Source organism: Chelonoidis abingdonii, chromosome 1, assembly GCF_003597395.2.
Source record: "Chelonoidis abingdonii isolate Lonesome George chromosome 1, CheloAbing_2.0, whole genome shotgun sequence".
NCBI lineage: Eukaryota > Metazoa > Chordata > Testudines > Testudinidae > Chelonoidis > Chelonoidis abingdonii.
Window position 1 is genome coordinate 245993935 of NC_133769.1, and position 22556 is coordinate 246016490.

At 46.1% G+C, this 22556-nt stretch overlaps 1 protein-coding gene across 5 annotated transcripts in view; it reads right to left on the reverse strand.

The window, feature by feature from the left end:
- The window catches only part of LOC116830156 (cohesin subunit SA-2-like), a 104721-nt gene that overhangs the window by 23851 nt on the left and 58314 nt on the right, over positions 1–22556 (reverse strand). For all 5 annotated transcript variants that reach the window (XM_032789436.2, XM_075060795.1, XM_032789437.2 and 2 more), the window contains 11 exons: positions 21212–21323; positions 20036–20147; positions 18502–18605; positions 17887–17979; positions 17713–17802; positions 15575–15778; positions 14003–14079; positions 12022–12109; positions 9789–9869; positions 8854–8946; positions 7567–7723 (listed from right to left, as the gene is read on the reverse strand). In XM_032789436.2, the coding sequence (XP_032645327.1) occupies positions 7567–7723; positions 8854–8946; positions 9789–9869; positions 12022–12109; positions 14003–14079; positions 15575–15778; positions 17713–17802; positions 17887–17979; positions 18502–18605; positions 20036–20147; positions 21212–21323 (1211 nt within the window). The remainder of the gene's footprint in view (positions 1–7566; positions 7724–8853; positions 8947–9788; positions 9870–12021; positions 12110–14002; positions 14080–15574; positions 15779–17712; positions 17803–17886; positions 17980–18501; positions 18606–20035; positions 20148–21211; positions 21324–22556) is intronic.

The window sequence follows — 22556 nt, forward strand, 5'->3', positions numbered from 1 at the left end:
GTCAGAACTGACATTGGGCAGCTGCCAGATAACACAGGCAGATGGGCTCATGGGAGAGAAAACACAAGGAATCACTCCTGGATGAAGGAGTTTGTTGAGTTTACTGTAGGGGAGACAGTAAGACAGTGAGTTTGGAGGGGGAAGTTGGGACCCTTTGTTGGGAGGACTGAGGAATTGAAAATATGTTTCTCCTCATGTTCAATTCCTCAGAGCAAGTTGCTGGATAAGTATCATAGAACTGTAGGCACTGAGGCAGACCAAGTAAACCTAGACCATCCCTGAGAGGTGTTTATCTAACCTGTTCCTAAAAACCTCCAATAAGGGGGTTCCACAACCTCCCTTAGAAGCCTATTCCAGACCTTAACTACCCTTATAGTTATGAAGATTTTCCTATTATCTAACCTAAATCTACCTTGCTGCAGATTAAGCCAATTACTTCTTGTCCTACCTTCACGGAGAACAATTGATCACAGTCCTCATTTTAACAGCCCTTAACATATCTGAAGACTTTTATCAGGTCACCCCTCAGTCTTCTTTTCTGAAGACTAAACATGCCCCGTTTTTTCAACCTTTCCTCAGAGGTCAGGATGTCTAAACCTTTCATCATTTTTGTTGCTCTCCTCTGGACTCTCTCCAGTTTGTCCTCATGTTTCTTAAAATGTGGTGCCCAAAGCTGGACACTACTCCAGTTGAGGCCTCACCAGTGCCGAGCAGAGCGGGACAGCTACCTCCTACATCTTAGGTACAACACTCCTGTTAATATACCTCGGAATGACATTAGCCTTTTTCACAACTCTTACTCAATTTGTGATCCACTATCATCAGTGACCAGGGCGTGGGTGGACATGCCTAGTGGTCCAACCAGGAGTCTTGCCTAATGGTTAGAACAGCTGTTGGTGCCTAGGGTCAGAGGTCAGACACCACAGTAAGAAATCAGATCAGAGGAGTTAGAACTGGGTTACCTGGAGTGAGGCAAGGCTGGGTCCAAGGCAGAGTCCCAGGCAAAAGCAGGGCTGGAACAAGGCGGGAGCAGGGCTGAAATCAAGGTGGGAGCAGGAGTATCGCAGTTGTAGGCAAATGGTTTGAGCAGCCACTGAACTGTTAAGAGCTCATCTGCTGACCCTTCCAACTGATCAAGTGGTGTAGCCAACAAGGCAGCCTACGATAGGCCCACTGCATTCATTACGGTGCCCAGAGACTGGCTCTGTTGCAGGCCCCAAGGCCTGATCCACTATAACCCCAGATCCTTTTCAGCAGTACTACAACCTAGCTATTTATAACCCATTTCGTAGTTGTGCATTTGATTTTTCCTTCCTAAGTGAATTTAATCTTGTTGATTTCTGACCAATTCTCTAATTTGTCAAGGTCCTATCGCCGTATTCTTGGTGCCATAAAGAAAAAACGGTTACCCACCTGTTAGTAATTGTTGTTCTTCAAGATGTGTTGTTCATGTCCATTCAAAGTAGGTGACTCACAAGCCTAACCTTAGGAGGTGGGGTCAGAGATCACTGCTGACTGGAGTACTGTGCGACCAAAGGCTGCATCATCCCTAGCCTGGTGCGTGATGGCATAGTGAGACGAGAATATGTGGATGGAGGACCACGTGGCCGCTCTACAAATCTCCTGAGTCGGAACCTGAGCCAGGAACGCCGCAGAGGTGGCCTGCGTCCTAGTGTAGTGGGCCGTGGCTGGAGGGACAGGGGTCTTAGCTATACAGTAGCATTCCCGGATGCAAGTCGCGATCCATGAAGAGATTCACTGAGAGGAGACCGGCAGCCCCTTCATCCTTTCTGCCACTGCGACGAAGAGCTGGGTTGAGCGTCTGAATGGCTTGTAAAGGCCAAGGCCCTGCGGACATCCAGGGAGTGTAGCCTCCACTCTTCGCTGGAGGCGTGTGGTTTTGGATAAAACACCAGGAGAAAGATATCTTGGCCCATGTGGAACAGTGAAATGACCTTGAGTAGGAACGCTGGATGAGATCTAAGTTGGACCTTGTCCTTGTAGAAGACTGTGTACAGGGGCTCAGATGTTAACACTCAAAGCTCCGACACCCATCAGGCCGAGGTTATCGCCACCAGGAAGACAGTCTTGTACGACAGGTACAGCAGGGAACACGAGGCCAGAGGCTCAAAGGGAGGCCCCGAGAGGACCAGATTCAGGTCCCAAGCCGGGGTCGGCTGACGCACGTGTGGGAAGAGCCTGTCCATACGCTTGAGGAAACGCCCAACCAGAGGGTTCGCAAATACCGAGGCACCCCCCTCTCCCAGATGAAAAGCAGATATGGCCGCCAAGTGAACACGAATGGAGGAAAGAGAGAGGCCCAGTTGTCTTAGGTGAAGCAAATAGTCAAGGACAGCTGGAATTGGTACCCCCAGCAAGTCGAGACCCTGCTGACCCGACCATATGGAGAAGCGCTTCCATTTACCCAGGTAGATGGCCCTAGTTGACGGCTTCCTGCTACCCAGCAGCACCTGCCTGACCTGCTGGGAGCACTGCAGCTCCACTGGGTTCAGCCATGGAGCATCCAGGCTGTGAGGTGAAGGGACTCGAGGTTCGGATAGTGGAGGAAGCCCCGGTCCTGCGTGATCAGGTCTGGGAGGAGGGGCAGCGTCAGAGGCGCCTGAACAGACATGTGCAGGAGTGACGTGTACCAATGCTGGCGCAGCCACGCCAGAGCTATCAGAATTACCCTGGCGTGATTTCTGCGAACCTTTAAAAGCACCCTGTGTATCAGGGGGATCGGAGGGAAGGCGTAGAGCAGACCGTCCTCCCATGGCTGAAGGAAGGTGTCCGACAGAGACCCCCGACTGTGGCCCAGGAGGGAGCAAAACCGTCGGCACTTCCTGTTTTCCCTTGAAGCAAACAGGTCTAACCGGGGAAAGCCCCAGAGCTGGAAATTGAGCGCACCACATCCCATCAGAGGGACCACTCGTGACCCTGGAACGAGCGGCTGAAGGTGTCCGCCAAACCGTTCTGCGCCCCCAGAAGATAGAACGCCGTCAGGTGAGTGGCATTGTGAATGCAGGAATCCCACAGCACAATGGCTCCCCTGCAGAGGGGAGAGGAGCGTGCACCCCCGTTTGTTGATATAAAAGACTGCTGCCGTGTTGTCCGAAAGGACTGAAACGCACTTGCCGGCCAGGTGAGACTGGAAGGTCAAACACGCCAGGCGGACCACTCTCAGCTCCCTGACACTGATATGCAACTCGAGGTTCTCCTGCGACCACAAGCCCTGCATCCTGAGGGCTACGGGGCAGCAAAGGGAGACACCCATGCAGACTTCCTGCGGGTCGAGCCACCACCGTAGCGAGCTCAGCACCAAGCGGGGAATAGATACCACTGAGTCCAAGGGGTCCCTGCCCGGGCAATAAACTGTCGCCAACCAGGACTGCAGCGGGCGAAACCGGAGTCTGGCATGGACCACCACATAGGTGCATGCTGCCATGTGGCCCAGGAGCCTAAGGCAAACTCGTGCTGTGGTGACCGGGGCGCTGTTCAGTCTGAGGATGATCTCGGAAATTGCATGGAACCTGGACTCCAGCAGATACGCTTTGGCGTGTGTGGAGTCCAGAACCGCTCCTATGTATTTTATTTGTTGCGTCAGAGAGGGTGGATTTGGCTTCGTTCAAGAGGAGGCCAAGATCGAGAAAGGTCCGCCTGATGAAGCACACCTGGGTCTCTACCAGCTCCTTGGAGCAGCTCTTTATGAGCCAGTCGTCCAGGTAGGGGAACACCTGGATGCCCCGCCTGCGCAGGAAGGCCACCACAACTGCCATGCACTTCGTGAAGACCCTGGGAGCATCTGACAGGCCGAACGGGAGCACCGTGAACAGCAGATGGACGTCGGACACGACGAACCTGAGGTACCGATGGTGCCATGGAATTATGGCAATGTGGAAATAGGCGTCCTTTAAGTCGAGGCTGGCATACCAATCTCCTGGATCCAGGGAGGGAATGATCGAGGACAGGGAGACCATGTGGAACTTCAGTTTCCTCACAAACTTGTTCAGCCGCCGCAAGTCTAGGATGGGTCTCAGGCCCCCTTTTGCCTTCGGTATGAGAAAATACCAGGAGTAGAAGCCTTTGCCCCTGAGCTCCCAGGGGACTTCCTCCACCGCCCCTGCCTCCGTGAGGGACTTCACTTCTTGAATCAGAAGTTGCTCATGAGACGGGTCCCTGAAGAGGGACAGGGAGGGAGGTTGGTGGGGCAGAAGGGAGGAGAACTGGATAGAATATCCCCTCTCTACCATGCAGAGTACCCATTTGTCCAACGTAATTCGGGACCAGGCATGGTAGAAGTGGGACAGACGTGACCCAAAGGTAGGGGTGGAGGGATCCAGAGTCTCAACTGGTAGGTCGCCCTCGACCATACCATCAAATAGGGGGTCTAGGACCAGATGGTGGTCTTGATTGGCCAGACGCCTGGCTGGAGGGGTGGCGCTGGTGACGCCTCCTGCCATATCTGCCCCGCCTGCGCCCTAGCTCCTGGCGAGTCTGTGGCTTGTATGGGCGAGGGGCCGCCTGCGGCCTAAATTGTCTGCGCTGGGTCACGGGGGTATGCAAGCCCAGCGTGCGAAGTGTGGCCCTCGAGTCCTTTAAGCTATGGAGACATTTGTCCGTTTTCTCCAAAAACGGCATCTGCCCTTCGAAGGGGAGGTCTTGAATCATCTGCTGGACCTCATAGGGCAGGCCCGAGACCTGGAGCCAGGCTCCCCACCGCATGACCAGGCCTGTGGCCAGGGTGCACGAGGCTGAGTCCGCCACATCTAAGGCGGCCTGGAGGGAGGCTTGAGAGATCAGTTTGCCCTCCTCCACTAGGGCTGAAAACTCTGATCTCGAGTCCTGGGGAAGGAGCTCCACAAACTTCGACATGGCCGAACACATGTTATGGCCATATCGGCTTACTATTGCCCGTTGATTGGCAATGCAGAGTTGGAGTCCCCCCGTGGAGTACACCTTTCTACCAAAGAGCTCAAGTCTTTTTGCGTCCCTGCTCTTCGGTGTTGACTCCTGAAACCCTTGATGCTCCCGCTGGTTAGCCGCATCTACTACCAGGGAGTCCGGGGAAGGGTGGGCATACAGGTGTTCATGCCCTTTAGAGGGGACGAAGTAGCGTCGCTCCATCCTCTTGGTGGTAGGGGCCAATGAGACTGATGTTTGCCCTAGGGTGCGGGACGTATCAGCTATAGTCTTTATCAGCGGGAGGGCCACCCTGGATGGCCCTGAGAGGGCCAGAATGTCCACTACTGGGTCCGCGTCCACCTCGATCTCCTCTGCTTGGATTGCTAGGCTTTGAGCTGCTCGCCGAAGCAACTGTTAGAGGATTCGAGTGTTCTCTAGGGCCGTGCCGCAGCCATGCTCGAGACTGCCTCGTCTGGGGAGGAGGCCGAGGCGTTTACATGGAGCGACCCTTCCTCCGGTGCATGCGGCCCCTCGGGGTCCTGCGACACACGGTATTGAGGTTGCGGTGCCGGTTCCAAGTCTAAATGCAGCACCGCGGCCAGTACCGGGGTTGCCAGTGAGCGACTTGGCATATCATGCAGTGCTGGCGGAGTCCGAATGAAAGCCATTGCTGGTGCCACTGCCCCGTTAGGGGGTGCTGAACTTGACAATGGCACACCCCTGCCCGGTGACAGTGCCAGTGGAGGAGGCAGCTGCGCCAGGGCCACAGACGTCGAGGACACCGAAGCAGACCGTGACCGAGGGCCAAACGCCTGGCCTACCGACTGATGGTAGGCCCAGGGAGTCCAAAACGGCCACTGCAAGGGCGGCTGCCATTGTTGCTGCCACTGCGGGTAACGCTGGTGGCTCACCCCCGACACCGATCTCCTGCTCCACGACCGGCTGGAGCGATAGGAGTCTGCCTCTGAGTCTGAGGTCTCTGAGTACGAGGACCTGGGGGGAGCAGCGCCCGGTGCCGAAGGAGAGCGGTGCCAAGGCGGCGGGGAGCCTCTCATCTGATCCTGTGCCGCCTTCACAGCGCGGTGCGAGGAGGGAGGCAACAGCATGGCCGGCTTGCCTCTAGATTGCCCTGGAGGACGGGCCACAGTAGGCAACTCCGTACGATGCGGGGAGGCCGGTGCCAGGAGACCCATTAGGCCTGAGGCTGCCTCGAACGTCTCCGGCGTCGATGGGGGGCGTATGTCTTCACTGAGGTCCAGGGAATTAGGCTGGTCCAGACTCGACCACCCTCTCTGCGGTCCGAGAGTCAACGGAACTGCTGAGGGCTGCAGCCCAGCCTGTCCGCTTACACCTGCGGACGGAGTCGCCCTCGGATCCTGGTGGGGTGACCGATCCCTCACTGGCTTCCTTCTCTTGGCGGGCACTGGCGAAGGTGAGCGGTGCTGCACTGAGGCCGACTTCCTATGACCTGACTCCATCCGGTGCCGGGTTTTCGATGACTTGGGCTGGGCCCTAAGTCCTGATGCCGGTGCCGGGGCACTCCGCACCAAGGACGACGTACTGGGCACCGCCTCAGCCGGTTCTGGGTCCGAGAGTGGTCGTAGGGCCACCTTCATCAGGAGGACTCTAAGTCTTTGAGCCCTGTCCTTAAGAGTTCGCGGATGGAAGCCTCTATAGATAGAGCACCAGTCCCTTTGTTGACTCTCTCCGAGGCACCTCAAACACGCAGAGTGCGGGTCACTCTTGGACATGAATTTCCCGCAGTTCTCGCAAAGTTTGAACCTGGGGGACCCGGGCATGCCCCAGCGAGCGACGAAGACTCTGGCGGGGGGGAACCCCCCAACTACGAAAACTATATACAAAGATCTATCTAACTAACTATAAAATAACTGAATACACAGACTAAACGGTAAGGATAGAACACTGCCAAAATGCTACACAAGAGAAGTTCCGGCTAGCTGTCACCGGCGATAAGAAGGAACTGAGGGAGTGGAGGGTCGGCAGGCCCCTTTATAGGGCGCCGTGGTGGCGCCACTCCAGGGAGCGCCCGGGCCAACCCTACGGACACTGCTAGGGGAAAATCTTCTGGCTGGCATGCACGCGCACACCTACTTTGAATGGACACGAACACAACTCGAAGAAGAATTAGCAGCATCTTTTCAAAACCATTCACAACACAACCTAATATCTGCATTACTGTTCTAAATCTGTTTGAAAATGATAGAAGAGCAGCAAATACCATAATATTTTCTGCAAAATCAAACTCACTTGAATAACATATACTAACCCGTAGTTTGATGGCTTAGAACTATTATACATCAACTGATCCACAGTTCCTCACCTAAAATCCCTCCAGGAGCAGGTTAACAGAATAATTCTAAGCTATTAAAATCTATCTAAGGGTTTTACAGTGCTACTTGTCAATGTACTATGTGCCTCAGCCCCTTCCATATAAAAATCAGTTAGTAATGCCTCCTCTGGTAAAGCCACAGCAGAAATAAATCTTTGTATACTAATTGATCCACTTTGTTTGTATTCATATGCTACAGCTCTATTTGTAAAGAAATCAAAAAAATTAGCAGCCCCTCAGCCTGGCAATGTCAAATGCTGCAGATGAATGACAGAAAATGTTAGTTTACTTCCCTGCTGAGGACAGTGGCTGACCTTTGATTTCTTCTTTCTCCTCCGTGAAAACATGATCCTGGATAAAAAAGAGCATTTTTGACTGAAGGGATGCACTGGGAAGGACTCCTACAGCTTCATCATCACGTGAAGATTGGTGACTCACAATCATCAGTAAATCACAAAGTATCATGAAGGCCTGAAACATACACACATGCCAAACGAGGATTTAGGAATTTGGGGAACAGCTGTCAGAACAATGATATTTTTTCATCTCCATTATCAACTATTATTCCTACAAGACCAAAGTTACATTCTCAGCAATTAAACCCATTTTTTCAGGCATTTATAAACAAATGAGAGCCGTAAATACACGCATAACAATGGTGAGTGTAGTGATTGTTAAAAGGAGAACTGCAAATGCAAATATGAAAATTCAATTTACTTCAGTAATATGTGCTGAAAGTGCCCTGCCAACTACCCAAGTTAGAAGGAGCCTTCACAGCACATCAGCAACATAAAGAGCAACCTTTTGTTTCCTCTGCCACCACCCATTTAAAGTTCCTTGAGTCACAGATTGCCAACTTCCAATCCAGGATGACACCACAGCACATACCATGCTGTGAATTCAGTTTATATAATTAGGTTAAAACATTTAGTCTTCAAATCACCCGACAAATATTAATCCATCCCAACAACACCTCTTCAAGGTAAATTTTGTTATCTCCACTTTACAGATGGAAAGACTGAGGGAGTCAATGGCAGAACTGCAATTAGAATTCAGGAGTTCCTAGCATCCAGTCCTGTGCTCAAACCTCTAGACATCATCTGTTTCTTCCCTCCTCAGTGCCAGAGACCTACATTGTAGCCCAGAGGCTGGGAAAGTTGTGGGGGGAGGAGGAAAGTTATATTACATTGTGCATTTTAGTAGTCATCACTATTTTACATGTAAAAGTTAAGAATATTTTGCAAACTCTTACAATATATTTTATTAATGAAGAGCTGGCTACATCAGCTCAAGGATTTTACTAGTGGTAGCATTTAGCACTAGTTATTGTTGAGGAGAAAAAAATCTTCTTATTTACATTTTCAGTTCAGTTTTAATTAACACTGCAACTCAGACTTAGCCCCCAGCCCTGCAACTGACTCCATGCAGATCCATTCCAGTCCTTGCACAGCACGCTGTGGTAGTTCAGTGCTCTCATTAACAAGGACACCACTTATTTTAAAATAAGACTTTTAGAAAGCAAAATAAATGAAGAAAAGGAGTTAAAGGAGAAGTGAGCAAAACACATCATTAAACAAACAAGCCCCTACAGAGCCACTGACCTTTTCACTTAAATCTTTCTCTCTATGGCTGAGGAAGCATGCACAAATCTGGCAGAAAAATCTCAACTCTCTATTCAATGCCAAAGGAGTCTCCTAAAAATTTATGAAGGAAAAAAACAAAGATTAGAGAAATGATGGGCATGGACACCTAGCCAAGGACAGGAGTAGGGCATCAAGACATGTATATCTATTGAATCAGTCCCTAAATGGTTAGCACCCTTCTATTACTTCTGAAACATCAAAAGATGCCAGTTCCATGTCAGCATCTTCTATATGCAGGGATACAAAAGAGGAAGAGGACAGACTGAAGAAAGCAGCAATATTCAGTGTAACCAGAAATCTCTAGACAGAGAAACTACACCATTGTTTTTATTTCCATATGGATCAAAATGTAGGAGAGTTCTAATTCTTGTAGTTTAAAACTAAAACACCCCATGAAATGGTTAGCATGCTTTTGGTGCTGTGTAATATCAATTCATAAATAATAATTATAACAGAAAAGTGATGGTCAGATTGCCTAACTCTTTCCTTGGGCATTCTTCATGCATACCATAGTGCACTAAACACAAACAAATATATGTAAAGACTGAATTCTAAGGGTTGTCATTGAATATTGTATTTTCACTGTTTTTTGTTTAGCAAGCAATCCTTGTCTCCACCATATGTCAGGATTCAGCTGCGCAGAACTTTGCACTGAACACAGATGAGCACTTGTTTAATTTAATTATGCTCTTACAGAGATTTTAGAAAGTCTCCACTTTTCCAATATTAAAACTCAGGAGAGATAAATGCCTAATCCTACTTTGGTTTCTCTAACAAAATGTTCAGAGCATCATTTCGGGAAAGCTTGTCTCTCCCAGGCATCAAAGGACAGCAAGTGAATGTGAACCTTTAAAGTGCACCACTTGGTTTCAGAATTATTTGCACTGGCCAACCTTGGAAGATGACCTCTCCACAACCGAAGCTAGCTGCCATAAGAGAGCAAAGTATGTGCACTGTAGAGCTGGTAGGATAATCTGCAAATAAAAGTACATATCTTTTAATAATGTGAAAGGCTTTGTAGTGAAAGCAAAGAATTAACATCTCATATTCTGTATGCTGCTTGTACAAGTATTTCTGCAGCATGAGACATTTAGATCCCAAAACCAGATTCAGGAAGTTTGCAGGCAACTAAGCATGACTTCCTCAGAACCTTTGTCTCTGGATTAAGCTCCTGATTCAGTAAAGCATTAAGGCTCATTGACTTCAATGCAGGCTAAGCACACGCTTAAGTGCTTTGTTAAACCTGCACTAGGTAATCACGGCCAGAGGAGGCTATCAGTCTGTAATGCTGAGCAGTATTTCTACCTCCAGCAGCGTTAAAGCTGAACAGACAACTTGAGGTTTGTAGTTTAGACAATAGTTAAGGCTACCTTTTAGTCAGGGGTATTTTTAGTAAAGGTCATAGACTGGTCATGGGTAGTAAACAAAAATTCATGGCCGGTGATTTGTCCATGACTTGTACTATATCGCCCTGACTAAATCTTGTGAGGGAGGGGAACTGTGGGGGCACCACAAGTGCTCGGGGGTGCAGCCAGGGACCCCCGCAAGTGCTGGGAGGGGCAGTCCAGGACCCCCTCTGGTGCTAGAGGGGGGTTGGAGGGGCTGGCAGGCTCCCTACATCACTCCGCACCTCTCTGGAAGCGGCGACTTCCCTCTCCCTCTGCTCCTAGGCAGAGACGTGGCCAGGCAGCTCTGCACGCTGCCTCCGCCCTGAGCACTGGCACCGCAGTTCCCATTGGCTAGGAGCCGCAGCCAATGTGAGGTTCATGGGTGATGCCTGCAGACAGAGGCAGCACGCAAAGCCCCCTGGCTGCACCTCTGCCAAGGACAGATGTTGCCACTTCTAGGAAGCCTCGCCAAGCGCCGCCCAGAGCCCTCACCCATGCCCCAATCCCCAGCCCTGAGCCCCCTCTCACACCCAAACTCCTGCTGCTGCTGGGGGCGGAAGGCGTGGTGGCCTGAGACTGTCCCAGCAGTAGCCAGTGCAGCTGGGCCAGGGACTGCCCCAACTGCTCAGGCGGCCCCCAGGCCAGCCGCACCAACCACTGCAGAAGTCACAGAGGTTCTGGAAAGTCACAGAATCCATGACCTCCATGACAAACTCGTAGCCTTAACTATAGTTAATAAGCAAATTGGCTTCATTATAGTTCTTTTTGCAAGTAATAGGTCTCAAATAGTTTCACTTCTGGTTAAATTCAATCTGCGAGCGACAAGCAAATCCCTGATTTATTTGTTCTTTGTTCAGCGTGACATTGCACAATTGAGAAAGAGAAATCCTGTCTCTGATTCTAAGTAAACAGCTAATCCAGACTCAGACAATAACAGCACTGGACAATCTTTGCATTAAATTAATCCATGTCCTAATTCCACTGACTTCAACAGGGTTATACTAGAGATGAAGTTGGCTCTCTGTGTCTCAGTTTCCGAAGCTGTGGAATGGGAATATCTACATCCATCTCCCTCACAGGATGCTGTTGTAAGGTAGAACCCTGAAGCGGGACTGGGATCCCGTGGGTCCCACAGGACCTGCTGCCACAATAACAGGAGCAGGTAAAATATATCTTGTTGTGGATGGGATTGGGTGGGGAAAAAAACAGACTGCAGTAATTTGTGGGAAAACACTAAATCTCTTGTCAGTTTGTCATAAATGGAATTTCACCAATGTAAAGCAAATTTTTTTGTTTTGTTTTTTTAAGTAAAGGTTTCAATACTTAAATTTAAGTGAGGGATAGAAAGATTTGGTGTCTATTATAACAGGAGTTAAAGTATTTTTTTTACATGCTTTAAGCAAGATACTTTTAGCGGCAAAAATTGTGTCTGAATTCTGTTTATCTATACACAATATATTAACCATTTTCTTTTGTGTTGTGTTGGGGTTTTATTTTAGTAGCATGAAGGAGTCTCTCTCTCTTGTGGGATTTGCAGAATCTAAGGCTTTTGCAGGTGTGAGCAGGATAAAAATGCAAGAAACAATGTGGGAGTGGGTGAAAGTGGATATTGTGGGGCGGGACAGGAGCAAGATTAAAAAATAGTCCCATGCAGAGCTCTAATGTAAGATTCAGTAAATGTTTGTAAAGTACTTGGATAGAATAAATGTTTTATTGGTGCTCAGTATCATCCATTTACCTGAACAGGTAAACTCCCATACTCCATCTCAAAAACCAGCAGCTTTGAAGTCTTCCCATAGAGATTCCATTTGGTGAGATTGTGAGCACTGCCAGTCAAAAAGGAAATGAAATACCACGCTAAAATAATCATAAAGAGAAGAGATAAAAGCTACTGTTTTTAACAGTCCCATTTCTCCCTACACGCAACCTGTTCCTAAAGAAATGATCACAGCTACCAAAAAGATTATGCTTTTATTTGGTGAAGAGAGGCTGATTACCTTCACAGTGATACCTGAATTTATTAGGGGAAGTAAGAAAAATCTCACCTACAAATATAAAAAGTAAAATGTATAATCTTTTTGCCAGCATCTAATAGATATCAATGACTTTCAGTGAAAACTAACTGACAAACACTCCACACAAAAATTAAACCAGTTTTGCATGTGCTGGATCCATTTGTGCCCTATGATCCATATAGTTAATTTGGAAACAAACGACCTCCATCTATGCCGACTCTACGTTGGCAGCTAAAGCACAAGGATCTTCGTAATGTTTGATGATAAATGTTAAAGCTGGTCATGATTTGTTTCCTCTACAATGAAATCTGCTAAGAAGAGATACCTGAAATCTTCCAGTATAGATAGAAAAAGGGAAATATAGTCTACTATGGCCTAATATTAATTATAGCCTTTAGCCTATTGTTTCAGTAGTTATCACAGAATCTTGTTCCTACTACAAAAAAATGCAACTTGCGTGAGCCAAAGGAATGAGAATATGCAGAAGGAAACTGAACTTCAACACTTTTTTTCCACACAAACCAGGAATGCTCTCTCTAAACACTCATCCAGTAGAAGCTCAGAGTTATGAACTGACCAGTCAACCACACAACCCATTTGGAACTGGAAGTACACCACCAGGCAGCAGCAGAAACAAAAGCCAAAAAGCAAATACAGTACAGTTCTGCGTTAAACATAAACTACTAAAGAAATAAAGGTAAAGCAGCATTCTTTTTCTGCATAGTAAAGCTTTAAAGCTGTATTAGGTATCAGGGGGTAGCCGTGTTAGTTAAATCTGTTAGTCTTTAAGGTGCCATCGGACTACAAAGCTGTATTAAGTCAATGTTCAGTTGTAAACTTTTGAAAGAACCACCATAACATGTTGTTCAGAGTTATGAACAACCTCCATTCCTGAGGTGTTCGTAACTCTGAGGTTATACTGTACTTCCAAGAAGAGATCTCAGGTTCATGCCTTAAATAGTATTTGGAGCAACAGAGAATCTCAGCAATGCAAGATGAAGGGAAAGCTACTCCTAACCCATGGCCCAATTCTGCCACACTCAGTAGTATCTTACTTGATGAGGAATCTCAATAAAGTCATTGGTAAGATCCTATTCAAGGTATGTAAGGGTTGCAGAACTGGGCCACTAGTGAACAAGCAAGAGCACTCTGCACTACATGAGAGCAGGGCTTCAGAGACTTGCTCTTTGAGAGATGGAGACCTGACAAATTAGAGTTAATATGTTGTGCCTGCTATCAAACATAGTGCTCTTACCCTACACACTGATTGCCAGTCTCGATACTAAGGTGTCTCAAATGGTATCCAGCTAAGAGGGAGGACAGAGAAACAGCCCAAAGGAAAGGGCCTATATGCAGACAGTGATATCCCAATCCCATAAGCAGTCCATGTGCAGACCTCTGATTGACTTCATCACTGCCACTCAAGCTCTTCTAGTAAGTTAAAAAAGAACTCTCTGCTCAGAAAGCCTGCCAACATTTAGGAGAGTCTAGAAACTGACAGGAAAAAGTACTTGTGATAAAATGAATTCCACCGGACCGTTCTATGCACAAACATCACACCTAGTGACTATTTTGATTCTTTTATGTAAACTTGATTAGCCAGTCAACCAACAGCAATTCCTGCTTTTATAGCAGTTCAGTGAGGTTACAGTACGCTAACGGTACAGGAGAGGAAGGGAGTAATCATGTAAACAAACATCTCACTTATGAAAAGCTGCTATTCTTCTCAAAGTGGAATATATTCGGCAAACTCCTTCTTCATCTGTGCAAAGACCTTCTCCCTAAATCACACGAGTTAGGAAAGAGAACAGAATGAACAGAGGTGTTGTGGGCCAGCTGCTAGCTCCTCTACTAACCATGGGCTTGAATTAGACTTTGTCCCAGTTTCGGGAACCATTTGCCCCTCGACTATGTTTCCTAGACCCCTCTCTAAGATAAAGAATAATGTACATGGGATGGAAAGAAGTTATATGTCTGGGAAATGCCATGCTGCTGCTCTTACATTATAACATCCTCATAACTAAAGACCCCACAGCTGCCTCTAGCATCTTGGTAATCAAAACTACAAAGCAGTCTAATGCAGATGTTTTCACATTGTGGTGTGTGGTCACTGTTAACCCATCAAGCACCTGCTTGTGGTCTGCAGAGAGCTAGCTGCTCACATGGTGCTGGCTTTTCTTGTTTTCAGTTGCCAAGTCACAAAGACCGCTAAAAATACATTAAATACTTTCCTAATATTACTTTCCCATATATGCAATTGCTGTAGTTTCCACAAGGATACAACAGAATCAGAAATGGCAAATGAGGTAGTCCTTCTAATAAAGAATTAGAAGAGAGGGGTTCCATGAGACAACCTCTTTATTTAGCTGTGGTCCACACTACACAAGTGTTCAAGAACTCCAGTCGACCTCTTAAAAGCTTATTTCTAATTTAAAAAAAACACTCACACATTGGAATAGATGTCTATTTAAACTACCAAAATAAATCCAGTGTGGTTTTTTTGGCCTGACACATTTACAGTATCCCAGCTCCCAATAAAAATCCACTTGTCTGAACTCCCATACTATGGCATGACACCTGTTAGCAATGGCACAGTTCATCAGCTACAGGCTCCTGTTGCTGAAATCAGCCAGCAAGCTATTCATATCTCCATCGGCTGTTTCTGCTTTTGAGAACTAATGAAAAACTTGGAGAGAGAGACAGCAGTTCTCCTTCCAAAAAGCAAAAGCTACTTTCAAGTCACAAAAGCTACTTTAATGTAATCTAATAACACCTACAGAATTATCCTTAAAAAAAAACCCTCAGAACAGCAGCAAAGTTATAAAGAGCTTTTTGATTACTGCCAATATGTACAAATGTAGAATTATACCTCCTCTAAAATACTCTATATCTAACAGATCCACTTAGTGCTTCTCATTAGCACTTAGATGGGCATTTTCAAATAGCAACATTAACCCTCTGTAGCTCAGGGCCAGAATATCCATTGGTGCTACGGACATAAGAATCCACATGATAGTGCATGCCCAGAAATCCCATTCCACAGTGCCATAGACTATACCATCCCTTCTCTTCCCCTTCTTCCTGCAAGAACACAATTTTCACTCCTTTAAAATGTAAACAGACAGCCCTTTCAGAGTATTCAGACTGCCTCTGTAAGCTTTGCTCTCCCCAAGCAAAGAAAAATCAGTATATTACCAGTCTTCACATCTCTCCCTTGTATTTATTTCATTTTGATCTTGAAATGTTTCATGTATTTCTACTTCCAGTCACACACACCTCATGCCAAGAGTCATCCAGCAGCTCATTAAGTTTGTCCACCAATTCGTCTATCAGCTGAGTTCTGGCAAGATCCACCGTCCTGTGGATGGCCAGTTCTTCATTGCAGAGGACATAATACATCCTGGAGCAAGCCTCGAGAACATCCATGTCAGAGTGTTTGGCTACAATGCCTTTCACCACGCTCAGCAAAGCATCCACGTGCTGCAAGTGATCGTGATGGTACAGTCAAGTTAAAGTTATGCCTATTTCTGTTTGTGCCTTTTTACTTTACACAACTGAAAACAAAATAAATGCCCATCTGGGGAGGACAGGCAGGGATTACAGGACAAGATTTTGTTTGCTGCTCTAGGTCTTATAACAGACCTTTTTTACTGTCATATAAGAACGGCTATACTGAGTCAGACCAATGGTCCATCTAACCCAATGTCCTGTCTTCCAACAGTGGCCAGTGCCAGATGCTTCAGAGGGAATGAACAGAACAGCAATTATTCAGCAATCCATCCCATCATCCAGTCCAGCTTCTGGTAGTCAAAGGTTTAGGGACACCCAGATCATGGGGTTGCGTCCCTGACCATCTTGGCTAAGAGTCAACAATGGACTATTCCTCCCTGACCTTATCTAAGTCTTTTTTTTTAACCTAATTATACTTTTGGCCTTCACAACATGCCCTGACCACAAGTTCCATAGGTTGACTGTGTATTGTATGAAGAAGCACTTCCTTATGTTCGTTTTAAACCTGAGGCCTAGTAGTTTCAAGAAGTGACCTCCCCGGTTCTTGTGTTATGTGAAAGTGTAAATAACACTTCCTGTTCATTTTCTCCACACCAGACAAGATTTTATAGACCATTATTACATCCCACCTCTGCACGTCATCTCTTTTCTAAGCTAAACAATCCCAGTTTTTTTAATTTCTCCTCAAATGGAAGCTGTTCCATACCCCTAATCATTTTTGTTGCTCTTCTCCATACTTTTTCCAATTTTAATACATCTTTTTTGAGATGGGGTGACCAGAACTGCACATAGTATTAAAGATATGTGTGTAGCCTAGACCTGTATAGAGGCATTAAGGTATTTTCTGTCTTATTTTCTGTCCCTTTCATTCCCCTAACATTTTATTAGCTTTGTTGACAGCTGCTGCACATTGAGTGGATGTTTTCAGAGAACTATCCACAATGACTCCAAGATCTCTTTCTTGAATGCTAACAGCTAATTTAGACCCCATCATTTTGAACGTAGAGTTATATATCTTAATATCTTCCTAAAACCTTAATTACCTATTTCAGCCCCAAGTCTAGCAATACACATGACTCTAAATAATAACAGTAGACGAGACTGAGGGGGAAGAGGGCAAAGAAAGGGCCCTCTAGACACAAGGCTGCCTGCTGCAGTAACAAAGATGCAGCATGTTTCAGAGCTCCCATCATTCTGTGGTGGGCTTATTCCCATGACTGGGTCACTGACAGTATTGTTACACAAACAGAAACAGATAAGAGCCCATTTCTGCCAAATTGCTACTGCTTTATCGCCCCCTCAGCTAATTTTTTGTGCTGGAAGTACATGGATGTGACTTTTCCCTTGCCCTGTTATGGATATTTACAGGGGGGGTAATTTGAGCAATCTACTCCACTTACGTATAGACTTTGCTATTTCAAGGATTTCATTCTTCCATTCCTGAATTCCCCTCCTCCACATACAGATATACTATCCCCATTCTTCTCTTTGCAGTTACTACCCTCCCTCAGCAGCTGATAAGGGAGACAGTCTCCAATGAGAATGCAACTTCTTTCTGCAGTAAGCTGCTGGAAGATGCCAACTTGGATACATGTTTTAACTCCCTTTCTCTCAACCCAACAAGGGGTCAAGAAGCAAGAATTAGTTTATTCCTAAAGCTGGGCCTCCTGCATAAAGCCATAAACCATTATCCACCATGGCCTTAGGCCAACCTTGCTATATCCATACAGACAAATGTTAAAGCATTTCCCTGGTGGCCTCAGTTCAAATATGAAGGGTTTTAACAGGGTATAAGTATTTCTTCATGTCCCAACAGTCTCCTGGTTGTAACAAGGTCTTACTGTAAATTGTCGCATAAATTTGTTATATTTCACACACATCCAACTGCCCCAATTCCTATTCACCTTCTCCAGACGTCCAGTACTGTAAACATCTAAATCATAATACTGGGGAATTTGCAGGAGGTTCGCCACTTTTTCAGCATCTGCTGAATACTGCAGAGGAAAACAGGATATGAGTGTGCTGCAGGAATTTTAATGAAATATTTAACAGGCGCTCATGGAACAGCTGCTAGTTACCTTTGCCAAGAGCTGAGGAAGCACCACAATAAAGTGCTCAGTAATTTTGGTACAATCTTCCAATTGTATTTTCTTCTCTTTCGCTGACAGGATCTACAGACAAAGCATTCTGCTTCAGTTATAAAATACTCTGGGAGTTGGTTGGAATTTTACACCTACCCCAAGGTTAACTTTGCATATTAATATACCTTTAACTAACACAAACCACCTGGCTGAGGCAAAGATTTCCCCCCCTCATGGGATCTCTCTCCCTCCCACCCTTTTTTTTTTTTTTTTTTTTTTTTAAATAAAATACTTGAGTTAATGTTGAACCACCAGAGTGCTGTTTGGATGTAGGCTGCTTTATAACAACATCTACTGATCGATAAAATGGTCACTGTGTGTTGTTAGCATGCTTCCACAGAGCTGAGCTTCCTCTAAAAGCTCATCTCATTCAATATCCACTGATAAGAGGTTTTTTCTGAAGGTCAAAAGGCATCGTGTTCGTCTTGTAAAAAAAATGCTGCTCTCTTTCTGCCAACGTACATGTGGCTAGGAAAGTGCTTTTGGCAGAGCACGTAGGGAGGACCATTTTGATTGCAACATAATAAATATATTAGAATAAAACCCACTGACCTTCTTGGCTGCTCCTCTGCCCACAGGAGGGTGACCTTCAGCAGCTTCTCGAATGGTCACTAAGATTATTTCAATGAGGGCACTTTCCTGGGCATCACTCAATGCTGTAAGGAAATCATCATCTCTTCAGTGTCTCACAAAAGAAAGGTGAAGATGCAGGGATGACTAATAAGGAAAGTCTACTCATTCCTCTAAACAACTTTGGGGGGTGGGGGGAGAAATACTGTTGAAACTGCTAAAAAAAAAAAACTGCTGAACGTTTGCTAAGTCCAACCTGAATGTGTACTGAAATTATTTTCTGTTATACAGAGTAAAAAAAGCAATTTTCTCTTCTACGTCACCATTGGGAGACAGGTTCCTAAAAATATGTTTAAAAATCTAGGCCTATGTGCTTTGATCCCACAGCAAAGAACTGCCTCTAGTTCTGCCAAAATAAACAGTGCTCAAGACATTTTCTACACAAAACTAAACCCTCTAACATATTTGATTTCTGAAAGTGACATTAAATTCAACTCAGCATCTTCCTTTCCAGTGGTGAATATCAGCTTCACACTTCTCTGTTTCAATGAGACTGGCACAGTTAGGTTCCTTAACTCAGCCATGAAAACCAATATGCCCCTTGAAATGTAAAACATAGATTAAGATTTTTGAATACAAAGGAACCTTCATGTAGTGAAGTCTTTTTTCTTCTCACTTTATAGTGAAGTTATTCAGTGTGATTCACTACAATGACAGATACAATACACACATTGTGATTCACAGAAACTATTTGGAATTTTTAATTTACTTTAGAATAAAATAAATTTTCTTAAGTTTGTTATGAGTGGATCTCACTGCATTTGCCAAATAAAGCAACAGGTTCAGTGTCACAGAAATGATGTTTCCCCAGAAGAGAACAGGCCAAATTCAGAACTAACTCCAATGAAATTTCATCCTCTTCCACCAGACCTGAGGCTCATCTTCTGGGGAACCTTTAGCAGAATGTGACTCTAGAACCACATATAGCAACACAGGGCCCTATATGTGCCTCTTCTGCAATCCAGGGATCTTCCTGGAGATTCTCTCCTCCAGCAAGTAGAGAACCATTCACCACAATGCTTCCAAAGCTGCCTGACACACACGTGACTGTTGAGGCGGAAATAGTACAGAACGAACACACTGCGGCCCCTGGAATCCCTTCTTCACCCTCTGAGTAGTCAAGAGAGAGAAAGAGAAGAAACATTCTTCACCCTCTGGCCCCCCAGCAGACAGGCAGGAAGGAGGGAGAAAGAAGATAGGAGGGAGGAGTCACTGAGACACATAAATATTCAGGGCATAAGTGTTGGATAGTGTTTCACGAGGTTTTCATAGGAATACTGCATCAATATTTGAGGGCATTGAGTCATGGCAGGACACTGAGCCAAAACTGTTTTGTGGCTCTATGCAACCAAGAGGCTCTTCAAGTGACCTTGCTATAATTCAAAGTGAAGGAAGTTTCCTCTAGTAAAATAAAAGAAGAGTAATTTGGGCAACACTAAGGTTTTAGCTCACCTACCTTCTTCTTCAGCAGTTTCCAATAAAAGAGTGGTCATGCACTCCCAGTCCTTCAGCAAACTGCCTGCCCAATCCCACAGGCTGTCTACAAGGTACGTGACGTGGTTATGTAGCTAGGGATTAAAAACATAAGCCTACAGAATCAAACGTTTACTGAAATGTGAATACAGCTTATTACATATTTCACCCTCTTTCTCTCATTATAGAACCGTACATGTGTATATATTTTTGTCAATGTGTGTATTTTTTTACTAGATCCAAACTAAATAATAATTCTTCAGTTTGATATATGGGGAACATCATAAGAGAAAAAGAGTTACTTAAAGGACAGAAGAAAGATTTCCTAAAAAAACTAGTCTCCCCAAAGCTGTCCTGAATATCACTGTTTGATTGCTGTTTGTAACACCTAAAATCAGGACTGGCACTAGGGGTTTTAGCGCTCTAGGCGCACGGCAATTTCACCGCCCCGCACACTGGTCCCATGGCTCCGATGGAGCTGCCGCAGTCGTGGCTGCGGACGGTCGGCTGCTCCCGCGGCTCTGGTGGAGTTGCTGCAGTCGTGCCTGCAGGAGGTCCACCGGAGCCACGCGAGCAGCCGACCGTCCGCAGGCACGACTGCGGCAGCTCCACCAGAGCCACGGGAGCAGCCGACCGTCCGCAGCCACGACTGCGGCAGCTCCACCAGAGCCGCCTGCAGCCGCCTCCGGCAAAACGCCATCCACCAATAATCCTGGCGCCCTAGGCGATTGCCTAGGCCGCCTAAATGGAAGGGCCGGCCCTGCCTAAAATGCCCACTCCCGTTCAAGAGCTTGAAATAAGTTACTATCATTTAGTTGTTATCCCTGGCCGAGCAGTCCTAGTTTTTTCAGCAAGCCAGTTCAACACCCCCTCTCTGCATTGATACAACTGTAGAATAAGAGGCGTGGTACAACCAAACACACATGTACAGATTTACTTTACTGAAGCTCATCCTAGAGTTGAGAAAGTATCAAGTTCTAAGATCAACAGTTCTGAGCATGCAACCAAAAAGACCTTTCAAAAGGAAGTCTCCTTCCTACTCACCCACTTCTCCCTCCAACTTCCAGCAGCACCTCAATACCAACTCTCAGCCAGCTGCACTGGTTTGAAATGGCTCCTCCCTCATCTCTTTGTCTATCACAATCTACATTTTCCTTACCTCACTCTCCAAGAAAAAAGTTATTAATTTTCTTATGTAGCAGGTATTAGCCCCAAACTTCCCTCTTCTTTTGGGTGGGACTTCCTCTTCAGTTCCCTGATAACTAAGCAGCCTGCCAATGGAAAAAAGAAGTCAGTCCAATTCTGCTGTGCACCTTTAGATTACTCAGTGAAGCAGCACAGATTCTGTCAGGATTTCAGGCAGCTTTGCTTCTTTCTTTTAAAATCTATTTATCCATTCAGCAAACATCAAGTTCTACTGTCAGCTGGAAGGAGAGGCACTAGATTATTTTTAGCTAGAAGTTCTCTCTGTGAAAGCAGGGACTACCTGCAGTCGCTAATACTGGGGCCCTACCAGTTGTCTGGGCAACATACATTGATCCCATGGCAATGAGTACACCAAGCATTAGGCATTTATTTATCCTGTAAAGGTGCCCACTGTAATTTAGAGAAAATCATAAAAGAGAAATATCCTTCCTATAAAAATCTTACTGCCCAGCAATACTTCATAATATGGTACATCTAGTCTCTGAAAACCAAGCCAGACTCTTAGGGTACGTCTACACTGTAATGTAAGCCCAGGGTTAGTGGGACTCGAGTCAACTGACCTATGTTGGAAAACTCAGGGCTTGAGCATCCACACTAATTCTTTACCTTATGTTATAAATTTTCTAGCCTGTGCTCAAACCTGGGGCTCTAGCATCCACACTACAGCATGCAGATCCAAGTCAAACCTATCATATCACAGACTCCCTAGCTCCCTCCCAGAATGTGGCCACTCTAGACCTTTAAACATGGTGCACTGTAGTGCGCTCACCCTGCACATTACAAGAAGTAAGAACAGCCTGCCAGCACAGCCAGCCAAGTAACACGGAGGAGACCCCTTTTCAAGAAGTTCTCTTGCTTCCGCTTTCACTCCTGTGTCAGAAAATGGGCAGAGCTTCCCCGAGGCACTGGTGGACATTTCAGTGGCATTTTTTGACCCATCAAAGGAACCTAAGAGAGCATAAGATGGAGCAGGAGAAGACAGAGGAAGAGGAGTACCCAGACATGGAAGACTCACACTCACTGATGCTGCTTAGTACACTCAGATTAGCCGCTGAGGCCCCCTGTGTAGACCAGCACTTCTAGTGCAGGGCCACAAGCACAGACTGGGGGGAATCACATCATCATGCAGACTTGGGATGACCAACAGTGGGTCCACAACTTTCATATGAAGAAAGGCACATTCCTGGAGCTTTGTGAGCAGCTTGCCCTGACCTTCCAGCATAAAGACACATGTCTGAGGGCACCCAGGCAGACTCAGAAGCAGGTTGGTGGATACCTCAGACTGCTGTAAGCTGGAT